At 37.7% G+C, this 13,662-nt stretch overlaps 1 protein-coding gene across 1 annotated transcript; it reads left to right on the forward strand.

Moving 5' to 3' along the window:
- Positions 1-927: 927 nt before the first annotated feature.
- Or5p69b (olfactory receptor family 5 subfamily P member 69B) lies at positions 928-1,872 on the forward strand. The gene is given in 1 exon segment (NM_001000228.1): positions 928-1,872. A coding segment is annotated over 1 exon segment (945 nt).
- The last annotated feature ends 11,790 nt before the right edge of the window (positions 1,873-13,662 follow it).

Raw genomic sequence — 13,662 nt, forward strand, 5'->3', positions numbered from 1 at the left:
AAACTCTGGTTTTTTTTTTTGTTTTGTTTTGTTTTGTTTTTTTTTGTTTGTTTTGATTTTTTGGCCAGTTCCTCATTGGCTCTTAAGAACTGAGACAATTCTGAAGCCCCATAAACTGATTGCTTTGTGTGTGTGTGTGTGTGTGTGTGTGTGTGTATGTTACTTAACTCAAGATATTTTTCTGATTGAATATAGGAATGATAAAAAGAACAATGCAACTTCATATAAATAAAAATAGGAAAACATGCAAGTTTTTTAAATCGTGTGCTAGTAGTAGTAATCATTTAATAATAGCAACAGCTTAAGACTTCATTACTTAATTCTATGCTTTTATCATTTATACTTTTGCTAAGCTTATAATAAATATACTGTTATTTTCTTAGGATTCACATTATTTTATATTCATTTATCTATCTATTTATGTATTTATATATTTATTTATTTATATAAGGAGTGGTACTGGAAACACAGAATAAGTGGATGTAACAAAGAAGAACTTTCAGGAGTTGGTTCTTTCTTCCTATCTTGTGGGTTCCAGGTATTGAACTCTAGCTATAATACATCAGCCATGGTGGCAAGAATCTTTACCTACCAAGCTATCTTACCAGGCCAAGTCTCATAATTTTAAACTTTAGCTTAATGACAATCTTGTGTATTTCATTGTAAGTAAATGTAAATGAAAACTATTTATTATTTATAACAGATTTCTAGCATTTGTGCTTAAAAATTTTTGAAGGAATTGTTGCCCATAAATATACAAATAATGACAAAGCTAGTAAAACATCAATAATTGATGCAATTTTTGAATAATGTATTAGGTTGTAATGTTCTCCATGGCCCAAATTATGAAATGAAGTAACCTATTTATGAATCCTATTTTGTTATATCTTCATCCCAGCCTTAATCTAGCAGCAGCTACAGTGTCCCATGGCTTTCCTGGAGGATGGGAACCACACTTCAGTGACAGAGTTCATTTTATTGGGCTTAACAGATGACCCAGTTATTAGAGTTGTCCTCTTCACCATCATCCTGTGCATCTACCTGGTGACTGTGTCTGGGAACCTTAGTACCATCTTTCTCATCAGAATATCTTCCCAGCTCCATTGCCCCATGTACTTTTTTCTCAGTCACTTGGCTTCTGTTGACATAGGACTTTCATCATCTGTCACACCCAATATGCTTGTCAACTTCCTGATAAAGCAAAATACCATTTCCTACATTGGATGTTCAATACAGTTTGTCTCAGCTGCTTTCTTTGGGACAGTCGAATGCTTCCTTCTGGCTGCCATGGCTTATGATCGCTTTGTAGCAATCTGTAACCCACTGCTTTATTCCACCAAAATGTCCACAGAGACCTGTATCCAGTTGGTTGTAGGCTCTTATATAGAGGGTTTTATTAGTGCTTCTTTTTTTACTCTTTCCTTCTTTTCCTTGTTCTTCTGTGGACCAAATAAAATCAATCACTTTTACTGTGATTTTGCTCCTTTGGTGGAACTCTCCTGTTCTGATGTCAGTGTCTCCATTGTTGTTATCACATTTTCTGCTAGTTTTATCACAATGATAACAGTGTTTGTTATAGCCATCTCCTATTCCTATATTTTTATTACAATTATGAAGATGCACTCCCCCGAAGGTCGACAGAAGGCCTTCTCCACCTGCAGTTCTCACCTCACTGCTGTAACTCTCTTATATGGAACTGTTATGTTCATTTATGTGATGCCCAAGTCCAGCTACTCCACTGACCAGAACAAAGTGATGTCTGTGTTCTACATGGTGGTGGTCCCCATGTTGAACCCTCTCATCTACAGCCTCAGGAATAATGAGATTAAGGGTGCTCTGAAGAGACATCTTGGTAAGAAAATATTTTCTTAGGGTAATATCTTTTGTAAAACTCACTATGAAAATGGCAGTTACCCAAGACCAATGTGCCCATCATCTGAGGTTTGGTTATTTATCTTTTTGTTTTTCCTTTTGCCCGAATCTCCTTTTCTCCCAATACACATAGATATTATATTTTATTGCACTTCAATTTTGCATTCCGTCTTTGAGAACATTATTCGATGTATTTTGATCATGTTCAGTCCCTCTGAACTTTTCTCAGTATAACTCCCTCCTCTACACATTCAATTTCTCTTTTACATCAAATTCATCTTGTGCTACCTGTACATATTTGGTATTTAGGCTTCCACTAAAGTATGGTTAGCCTACCAGGAGCCATGCCCTTATAAACAATTTACTTTCCTTCTGGAAGTATAAGTTGCCAATCACTCCTCAGCTACCTGTGGACTTCATGCCCATGTTCCTTCTCTGTATTAGGATTTTTGTCTGGTGTGAGCATGTACATGCAAAAGTGATGACATGAGTCCCTATTTGCAATCATTTTCGTGCCTTGAAAATACTGTTTCTCTGTAGTTATCCACCAGCTCTGGCTCTTACACCTTTTCACCCATTTGCACACAATGATTCCTGAGTTTGGAGAAGAGGTAGTGTGGGATAGAAGTTCCATATAGTGTTGAGCTTTCCACATTCCACAATTCTCTGCACATTGGCAAATGTTTGTTTACTTCTTTGTTTTCCTTTGCTTTGCTTTTTGTTAATTGCTATTTACTACAAAAAGAAACCATTATGATAGGGTTGAAAGATGTGCTAATCTATGTATCCAATGATAAGTCATTGCAAATTGGTTTGATACTAAGTCCATTGAGGGGAACAATGGTGATGAGTTCTTACTTAGGGCCTATGATCAGCCTAGAACAGGTCTTGGACCTCAAAGGGGTGTTAGGTGTGATTTTTCATCTTGTGGAATTAGACTTAGATCAAATAATAAAGTACCTCTTTATTACCATGGTATTTGGTAGTAAACTACCCTATATCTATACTATACTACAGCATCAGTAGTTATGTCTTTCCAGGTTAGTGTTTATAGTACATGAAGTGTTCATAAGATAAATGTCTGTAAACATGTATTTTGAAACATCCCTATATTAGCATACACCTTTTTAAATTTTAAAATATTTACATTCACTTTAGAATAGAATCCAGGTGCTCATCTTAGTTATCACTTATGGGGATTTCATTGCTTGTCTGCACAAGCTAACACAACCCACCTCTGACACACCTACCTTTCCTACTTAAATAAGATCCATTTATTCTTCCCTACCATATTCTATGTTGTAAAAGGTTGATTCATCTCTAGTGTACTCTCTACTGAAGTATTAATTCTGTGAGAATTGTTTCATTCAGTAACAAATATTTAGTATCTATTTTGTTTGACAATACAATAGATACTCAATAAAAAATCTAGATGGAATGGAAAGCTCAATGGTTATCTTGTTTCTGCCTGTAAAATAATTCCAAATCTCTGACAGAAGATTCCAGAAAAAAAATCTTGTCATGAATAAAGACACTGGTGGTGTTTGATGTCTTTCCCCTGTCTTCTTCAAAAGCTATCCTCAAACATGTAAAGAATGTGCTTGAAATCTTCATTGATACTAACATTAATATTTCTGACTGATCATTAATATTAATGTAATTTGAGATCAGTAAATACAAAATGTAAAGTATATAACACTTGAACACTCAAACTAGGGTTTATAGGAAGGACCTGCTTTTAGTTCCCAGAACCAACATTGTGGTTCAAAACATCTACAATTCCAAATCTAAGTGATTCAGCACACTCTTCTGCCTTTTAAAGGGTCCTGGTATGTATATGGTACATTTCTTTAAAGGCAAAGTGCTTATACACAAACAAAATATAAAAAGAAATGAATCTCCTTTTAAAAAAATCAAAAGGGAAAATATTGGTGAAAGCTGCTCTATGAGAACCTGAGGAAGTTCTCCATTCTTTTTTGAAGCCTTCAATTCAGTGTCTGTTTCTGTGATAGAAATGGCCATAGAATTAGTAACAGATTTTACTGCTTTGTACACTAGCCTCTGTTTTCCTACTTTACCTAGTAACTTCCACCAGAGAGTAGTGTGGATCACAGCACCCATACATCACATCTGAACCACTGAAGTCATGATATCACCTCCTATCTGATTAATCCCCATCTAACACTCAGACCATTCTGTATCTTAATATTTTTTAATCTGTAATTTCCTTATCTTCTACTTTTCTACATAACTGATTTGATCATGATCATTGTTTTCTGGAGATATAGAGTTTGCTTCCTAGTATATCCCCTGGAATGATAGGTGATAGAAATATTTAAACATTCCAGAGGACACCATCTGACACCACTTCCATCTCCCAGTATAATTCTGTCTTTATATATTTCTCATTAATTAATGGATATCACAGAATGGCTTACATTTTGAAAATCTCATGTATGCATATAACTCATTGAGAAAATATATATCCTTGTTACCCATTGTAGCCCCATTTTTTGTATAATGTATTTTTATTCCCATTACATCCCAATTGCTCTCCCATCCTCCCCTTCCATTATAAATCCCTCCCCTATTAACCCCTTATCTTCTTCTTAGAGAAGGGAAAGAATCCACTGGGTGCCACCCTACCCTGAGGCATCTAGTCTCAGCAGGGGTAAGTACATCCTCTCTCACCTAGGCCCAACCAGACAGTCCAGATAAGGGATAGGGATCTAATGACAGGCAACAGAGTCATGGACAGGCCCTGTTCCAATTGTTAGGGAGCCCACATTAAAAACAAGCTACACGTCTTCTATAAATGTAGAAGGGGCCAGCTACTTCATGTTCTTTAGTTGGTCATTCAGCTCTCATGAGAGGTCATGGGATCACATTAGTCGACTCTGTAGGACCTCTAGTGGTACCCTTGAACCCTCTGGCTAGCTCAGTTCTGTCCCTCACACCTCCACGAGATGACTAGAGCTCTGTCTGATGTCTGGTTGTGGCTCTCTGAATCTGTTTCCATATGCTGCTGCATAAGGCCTCTCAAGAAAGAGATATACTAGGTTCTTGTCTGTAAGCATAGCAGAGTATCTTTATAGGCTCTTTCCCATTGGAAGGGTTTCAAGTTGGGCCAGTCATTGGTTGCCTCTTGTTTCAGTCTCTGCTCCATCTTTATCCCTGTATATCATATAGGCAGGACAAATTTTGTGTTGAAAGTGTTTTGGGTGGGTTGATGTCCCCTCCTTCCACTAGAAATTCTGTTTGACTACAGGAGGTTGCCTCCATATGCCCAGGTGCCAGGAGAGAACCCTGGTGGGGGTCTTTTTTCTTGCAGGTTCTTCTTAATGCAGCAAATGTGGAAGAGCCTCGGTAGAGGGTAAGACTTGGTCTTACAAGACACAGGGATAAGACTTTGCCTTATGAGATATTTAGGATTGCTGTATAATAATAAAGGTTTTCTTATCTAAGTCTAAGTTACCATGCTATTGTAGCTGACCTGCCTTCTGTGTTCCTATGAAGCCAGAAACTGCAGTCTCTGGCACTTAGCACACCATCCTAAAACAGCAAGAGATTAATCAAAGGATTACTTGCAAGAGCCTTTTCCCTTCTGTCCAGATGCCTCTTGCCCATCAGGGGGTAGTTTGGAGCAATAAGCTTATATTGAATCAGGAGAATAGCAGAAAGAAAAACTTACTTAAACAAATATGAATAAACAGGTGGGTCCAATTTGCATGCATTCTCATACGTACATACTTACACATACACTTCCATACTTACATATGCATATGAAGCAACAGACTAAGCACCAGTGCAGAAAGAACTCACTCATTCTGGATGAAAAATGAGTTCTGATTTTTATAGCATACAGAAAAGTAAAGCTTCTACCCTTTTAATGCTAAATGAATTAAAGTTTGTAAGGAAAAAAAAACTAAGCCTGCCTGTTACTAAGAAAGGACCTGTTCTGTCCCATGGTAGAAGCTTGCCTGCTCCTGCTCTCTGCAGCTTCTTCTTTATTCCTCTTTTCCTCTGCATTCTGCCAATTGCTTTCTTAGTTTTTTATGTTACCTATAGTTTGTAAGATATTCCACTCTGCATTCTCCTTCTAATCTTAATCTCTCCTCCTGCTCTGAAGTCAAAACAATGCTCTTATTCTCAATACCTTTTCTCCCAAAGCTATAACTATACTTCAAAGTTCTTCTTGAGTTCAGTTCTATATAAATGGTCTTCTGTCTAAAAAATAACCTCAGTAATTGCCTGGTTACAAAGTCAATGCAAAAATCTCTCTGGCCTTATAGCCTTCCTTTATGTATATGATTGATATATGGGCAGAGAAAGAAATTAAGGAAACAACACTTTTGACAATAGCCCCAAATAGTAAGTTTAAGAAAGCAAGTTAAAGATGTGTAGAACAAGAACTTCAAGTCACTGAAGACAGAACCCAAGGAAGATATCAGAAGATGAAAAGATCTCCCCTGCTCATAGATTAGTTATATTAGCATAGCCAAAATGGCCATCTTTACCAAAAGCAATCTACACATTCAATACAATTCCCATCAAAATTCCAATACAAATATTTACAGAGCTTGAAAGAACAATTCCCAATTTCATATGGAAAAACAAACAAAAAACCCTTGATAGGAAAAACAATCTTGAATAATAAAAGAATGTCTAAAGGTATCACTATCCCTGACTTCAAGCTCTACCACAGAGCAATAGTAATAAACACTGCATTTAATGACATTGGCATAAAAACTAACCAGTTGATCAGTGGAGTAGAATAGAAGACCCAGAATTAAACTCACACACCTACAAACACTTGTTATTTGACAAAGAAGCCAAAACAATACAAAGGATAAATGAAAGTATCATCAACACATGGTATTGGTCTAACTGAGTCTACAGGCAGAGAAATGTAAATAGATTCACATTTATTACCCTTGGACAGAACTCAAGTCCAAGTAGATCAATGACCTCAACATAAAAACGTACATACTAAATCAAATAGAAGAGCAAGTTGGAAATAGCCTTGAGCTCATTGCCACAGAATACAAATTAATGAACAGAATACCAATATCTAATACCTTGTCAATACCAATACGTAGTACCTTAGTTCAGGCACCAAGATCAACAATTAATAAATGGGACTTCATGGAACTTCAAGCTTTTACAAGGCTAAGGACACCATGAATATGACAAAATGGCAGCCTACAGAATCAGAAAAGATCTACACAAACCCTAAGTATGATAAAGGAATAATATCTGAAATATATAAAGAACTCAAGAAAATAGACCCCAAACCAAATAACCCAATTAAAAATTCAATTTCATTTTTCTTAATACTTCATAAATATCACTCTTGAAGTGTCTGCTCTTGCAATCTGATAATTTTAGTGTGGTTTCTCACACATCCATTGCTTTAGTAAGATTTTGCTTGTTTGATCTATTTTCTGAAAAGTGCTATCCTGAAATTCTGACAGAAAAATGTAGTTTCTTTTAGCCTACTGTTTTTTTGTTTTGTTTTGTTTTATTTTTTCATCTTTATTAACTTGGGTATTTCTTATTTACATTACAATTATTATTCCCTTTCCTGGTTTCCGGGCCAAAATCCCAATGACCCCTCCCCCTCCCCTTCTCTATGGGTATTCCCCTCTCCATCCTTCCCCCATTACCGCCCTCCCCCCAACAATCACGTTCACTAGGGGTTCAGTCTTGGCAGGACCAAGGACTTCCCCTTCCACTGGTGCTCTTACAAGGCTATTCATTGCTACCTATGAGATTCGAGCCCAGGGTCAGTCCAAGTATAGTCTTTGGGTAGTGGCTTGGTCCCTGGAAGGTCTGGTTGGTTGGTATTGTTGTTCAGATGGGGTCTCAAGCCCCTTCAAGCTCGTTCAGTCCTTTCTAAGATTCCTTCAACGGGGTCTTGTTCTCAGTTCAGTGGTTTGCTGCTGGCATTCACCTAAGTATTTGCTGTATTCTGGCTGTGTCTCTCAGGAGAGATCTACATCCTGTTCCTGTCAGCCTGCACTTCTTTGCTTCATCGACCTTATCTAGTTTGGTGGCTGTATATGTATAGGCCACATGTGGGACAGGCTCTGAATGGGTGTTCCTTCTGCCTGTGTTCTAAATTTTGCCTCCCTATTGCCTGCCAACGGTATTCTTGTTCCCCTTTTAAAGAAGGAGTGAAGCATTCGCATTTTGGTCATCCTTCTTGAGTTTCATGTGTTCTGTGCATCTAGGGTAATTCAAGCATTTGGGCTAATATCCACTTATCAATGAGTACAGACCATGTGTGTTTTTCTGTGATAGGGTTACGTCACTCAGGATGATATTTTCCAGTTCCATGCATTTGCCTATGAATTTCATTCTCTAACTTTTTTTTCTTTTTCTTTTTTTCGGAGCTGGGGACCGAACCCAGAGCCTTGCACTTGCTCGGCAAGCGCTCTACCACTGAGCTAAATCCCCAACTCCTGAATTTCATAAAGTCATTGTTTTTGATAGCTGAATAATATTCCATTTTGTAGATATACCACATTTTCTGTATCTATTCCTCTGTTGAAGGGCATCTGGATTCTTTCCAGCTTCTGGCTATTATAAATAAGGCAACTATGAACATGGTAGAACATGTATCTTTGTTATATGTTGTGGCATCGTTTGGGTATATGCCCAAGAGAGGTATAGCTGGGTCCTCATGTAGTACAATGTCAAATTTTCTGAGGAAATTCCAGACTGATTTCCAGAATGGTTGTACCAGTCTCCTATCAAACCAACAATGGAGGAGTGTTCCTCTTTCTCCACATCCGTCCCAGCATTTGCTGTCACCTGAGATTTTGATCTTAGCCATTCTCACTGGTGTGAGGTGAAATCTCAGGGTTGTTTTGATTTGCAATTCCCTTACGACTAAAGATGTTGAACGTTTCTTTAGGTGTTTCTTGGCCGTTCAGCCTTCCTCAGCTGTGAATTCTTTGTTTAGCTCTGAACCCCATTTTAATAGGGTTATTTGTTTCCCTGCAGTCTAACTTCTTGAGTTCTTTGTATATTTTGGATATAAGCCTTCTATCTGTTGTAGGATTGGTAAAGATCTTTTCCCAATCTGTTGGTTGTCATTTTGTCCTAACCACAGTGTCCTTTGCCTTACAGAAGCTTTGCAGTTTTATGAGATCCTATTTGTTGATTCATGATCATAGAGCATAAGCCATTGGTGTTTTGTTCAGGAAATTTTTTCCAGTGCCCACGTGTTCGAGATGCTTCCCCACTTTTTCTTCTATTAGTTTGAGTGTATCTGGTCTGATGTTGAGGTCCTTGATCCTCTGGGACTTAAGCTTTGTACAAGGTGATAAGCATGTATCGATCTGCATTCTTCTACATGCTGACACCCAGTTGAACCAGCACCATTTGCTGAAAATGCTATCTTTTTTCCATTGGATGGTTTTGGCTCCTTTGTCAAAAATCAAGTGACCATAAGTGTGTGGGTTCATTTCTGGGTCTTCAATTCTGTTCCATTGGTCTATCTGTCTGTCTCTGTACCAATGCCATGCAGTTTTTATCACTATTGCTCTGTAATACTGCTTGAGTTCAGGGTTAGTGATTTCCCCCAGAAGTCCTTTTATTGTTGAGGATAGTTTTAGCTATCCTGGGTTTTTTTGTTATTCCAGATGAAATTGTTCTGTCTAACTCTCTGAAGAATTGGATTGGTATTTTGATGGGGATTGCATTGAATCTGTAGATCACTTTTGGTAAAATGGCCATTTTTACTATATTAATCCTGCCAATCCATGAGCATGGGAGATCTTTCCATCTTCTGAGGTCTTCTTCAATTTCTTTCTTCAGAGGTTTGAAGTTCTTATTGTATAGATCTTTTACTTGCTTGGTTAATATCACACCGAGGGATTTTATATTATTTGGGACTATTATGAAGGGTGTCGTTTCCCTAATTTCTTTCTCGGCTTGTTTCTCTTTTGTGTAGAGGAAGGCTACTGATTTATTTCAGTTAATTTTATACCCAGCCACTTTGCTAAGGTGTTTATCAGGTTTAGTAGTTCTCTGGTGGAATTTTGGGATCACTTAAATATACTATCATATCTTCTGCAAATAGTGATATTTTGAATTCCTCTTTTCCAATATGTACCTATTGATCTCCTTTTGTTGTCTGATTGCACTGGCTAGAACTTCAAGAACTATATTGAATAAGTAGAGAGAGAGAGTGAGCAGCCTTGTCTAGTCCCTGATTTTAGTAGGATTGCTTCAAGTTACTCTCCATTTAGTTTAATGTTAGCTACTGGTTTGTTGTATATGGCTTTTACTATGTTTAGGTATGGGTCTTGGATTACTAGACTTTCCAGGACTTTTCTCATGAAGGGGTGTTGAATTTTGTCAAATGCTTTCTCAGCATCTAATGAAATGATCATGTGGTTTTTTCTTTCTGTTTGTTTACATAGTGAATTATGTTGATGTTTTTCCATATATTAAACTATCCCTGCATGCGTGTGATGAAGCCTTCTTGATCATGATGGATGATTGTTTTGATATGCTCTTGGATTTGGTTTCCAAGAATATTATTGAGCATTTTTCTGTCGATATTCATAAGGGAAATTGGTCTCAAGTTCTCTTTCTTTGTTGGGTCTTTGTGTGGTTTAGGTATAAGAGTAATTGTGGTTCATAGAAGGAATTCAGTAGCGCTCCATCTATTTCAGTTTTGTGGAATAGTTTGGATAGTATTGGTATGAGGTCTTCTATGAAGGTCTGATGGAATTCTGCACTGAGGCCATTTGGACCCGGACTCTTTTTGGTTGGGAGAACTTGAATGACTCCTTCTATTTCTTTAGGAGTGATGGGATTGTTCAAATGGTTTATCTGTTCCTGATTTAACTTCTGTACCTGGTATCTGTCTAAGAAATTGTCCATTTCCTGCAGATTTTCAAGTTTTGTTGAATATAGGCTTTTGTAGTAGAATCAGATGATTTTTTTAATTTCATCTGATTCTGTAGTTATGTCTCCCTTTTCATTTCTGGTTTTGTTGATTTGGACACACTCTCTGTGTCCTCTCATTAATCTAAGGGTTTATCTATCTTGTTGATTTTCTCAAAGACCCAACTTTTGGTTCTGTTGATTCTTTGTATAGTCCTTTTTTGTTTCTACTTGGTTGATTTGGCCTTGAGTTTGATTATTTCTTGCCTTCTACTCCTCCTGGGTGTATTTGCTTATTTTTGTTCTAGAGATTTTAAGTGTGCTGTCAACCTGCTGACATATGCTCTCTCCTGTTTCTTTCTGCAGGCACTCAGAGCTCTGAGTTTTCCTTTCAGCACAGCTTTCATTGTGTCCCATAAGTTTGGGTATGTTGTACCTTCATTTTCATTAAATTCTAAGAAGTCTTTAATTTCTTTATTTATTTCTTCCTTGACCAGGTTATCATTAAGTAGAACATTGTTCAACTTCCATGTATATGTGGGAGTTCTTCCCTTATTGTTGTTGAAGACCAACTTTAGCCTTTGGTGGTCTAATAAGATGCATGATATTATTTCTATCTTTCCGTATCTATTGAGGCCTGTTTTATGAACAGTTATATGGTCAATTTTGGAGAAAATACCATGAGGTGGTGAGAAGAAGGTATATCTTTTGTTTTAGGATAGAATGTTCAATAATAACTGTTAAGTCCATTTGGTTCATGACTTCCTTTAGTCTATGTCTCTGTTTGATTTCTGTTTCCATGATCTGTTTATTGATGAGAGTGGGGTGTTGAAATTTCCTAGTATTATTGTGTGAGGTTCAAGGTGTGCTTTGAGCTTTAGTAAGGTTTCTTTTATGTATGTATTGCCCTTGTATTTGGAGCATAGATATTAGGATTGTGAGTTCATCTTGATGGGTTTTTCCTTTGATGAATATGAAGTGTCCTTCCTTATCTTTTTTGATGACTTTTGGTTGAAAATCGATTTTATTCGATATTAGAATGGCTACTACAGTGTGCTTCTTCAGACCATTTGCTTGGAAAGTTTTTTTCCAGCCTTTCACTCTGAGGTAGTGTCTGTCTTTTTCTCTGGGGTGTGTTTCCTGTAGGCAGCCAAATGTTGGGTCCTCATTGCATATCCAGTTTGTTAATCTATGTCTTTTTTATTGGGGAGTTGAGTCCATTGATGTTGAGAGATATTAAAGAATAGTGATTGTTGCTTCCTGTTATAGTCGTTAATGGATGTGAGATTATGTTTGTGTGCTTTTCTTCTCTTTCTTTTGTTGCCAAGACGATTAGTTTCTTGCTTCTTCTAGGGTGTAGCTTGCCTCTTTATGATGGGCTTTACCATTTATTATCCTTTGTAGGGCTGGATTTGTAGAAAGATATTGTGTAAATTTGGTTTTGTCATGGAATATCTTAGTTTCTCCATCTATGTTAATTGAGAGTTTTGCTGAATACAGTAACGTTGGCTGGCATTTGTGTGCTCTTAGGGTCTGTATGACATTAGTCCAGGATCTTCTGGCTTTCATAGTCTTTGGTGAGAAGTCCAGTGTGATTCTGATAGGTCTGCTGTTATATGTTACTTGACCTTTTTCCCTAACTGCTTTTAATATTCTTTCTTTGTTTGGTGTACTTGGTATTTTGACTATTATGTGACCCGAGGAGTTTCTTTTCTGGTCCAATCTATTTGTAGTCTGTAGGCCTCTTGTATGTTTATGGGCATCTCTTTTTTTAGGTTAGGGAAGTTTTCTTCTATGATTTTGTTGAAGATATTTACTGGTCCTTTGAACTGGGAGTCTTCACTCTCTTCTGTACCTATTATCCTTTGGTTTATCTTCTCATTGAGTCCTGGATTTCCTGTATGTTTTGGAACAGTAGCTTTTTCCGTTTTACATTATCTTTGACAGTTGTGTCTATGATTTTTATAGAATCTTCTGCTCCTGAGATTCTCTCTTCTATCTCTTGTATTCTGTTGGTGATTCTTGTATCTATGACTTCTTGTCTCTTCCTTTCATTTTCTATATCCGGGGTTGTTTCCCTCTGTGCTTTCTTTATTGCTTCTATTTCCATTTTTAATTCCTTCAACTGTTTAATTGTGTTTTCCTGGTATTTTTCAGGGATTTTTGTGATTTCTCTCTATAGGCTCCTACTTGTTTATTTATGTTTTCCTGCATTGCTCTAAGGGAGTTCTTTATATCTTTCTTGAAGTCCTCCATCATCATGTTCAAATGTGATTTAAAATCAAGATCTTGCTTTTCTGGTGTGTTTGGATATTCAGTGTTTGCTTTGGTGGGAGAATTGGGCTCCAATGATGCCATGTAGTCTTGTTTTCTGTTGCTTATGTTCCTGTGCTTGCCTCTCGTCATCAGGTTGTCTCTGGTGTTACCTTGTTCTGCTATTTCTGACAGTGGCTAAACCGTCCTATAAGCCTGTGTGTCAGGAATGCTGTAGACCTGTCTTCCTGTTTTCTTTCAGACAGTCATGGAAACAGAGTGTTCTGCTTTCAGGCGTGTAGTCTTTCCTGTCTACTGGTCTTCAGGTGTTCCTGTGGGCGTGTGTCCTGAGTCCACCAGGCAGGACGCTTGGAGCAGAAAAGTTGGTCTTACCTGTGGTCCCGTGGCAGAAGTTGCCCCTGTGTGGCTGCTTTTGAGCTTTCTGTGAGGGCGGCAACCAGGAGGGCCTGCACTGCCTTTTCCCAGTGCCCCTGTGCACCAGGGTCACAGATGGCATTAGGTGTTTTCCTCTGGAGTCAGAAATGCAGGCAGAGTGTAGTCTCTTCTGGCTTCCCAGGCATGTCTGCCCCTCTGAAGGTTCAGCTCTCCTTCCCACAGGATTTGTGTGCAGGGAGC

The sequence above is a fragment of the Rattus norvegicus genome, chromosome 1 (assembly GCF_021556685.1).
Source record: "Rattus norvegicus strain SHRSP/BbbUtx chromosome 1, alternate assembly SHRSP_T2T, whole genome shotgun sequence".
NCBI lineage: Eukaryota > Metazoa > Chordata > Mammalia > Rodentia > Muridae > Rattus > Rattus norvegicus.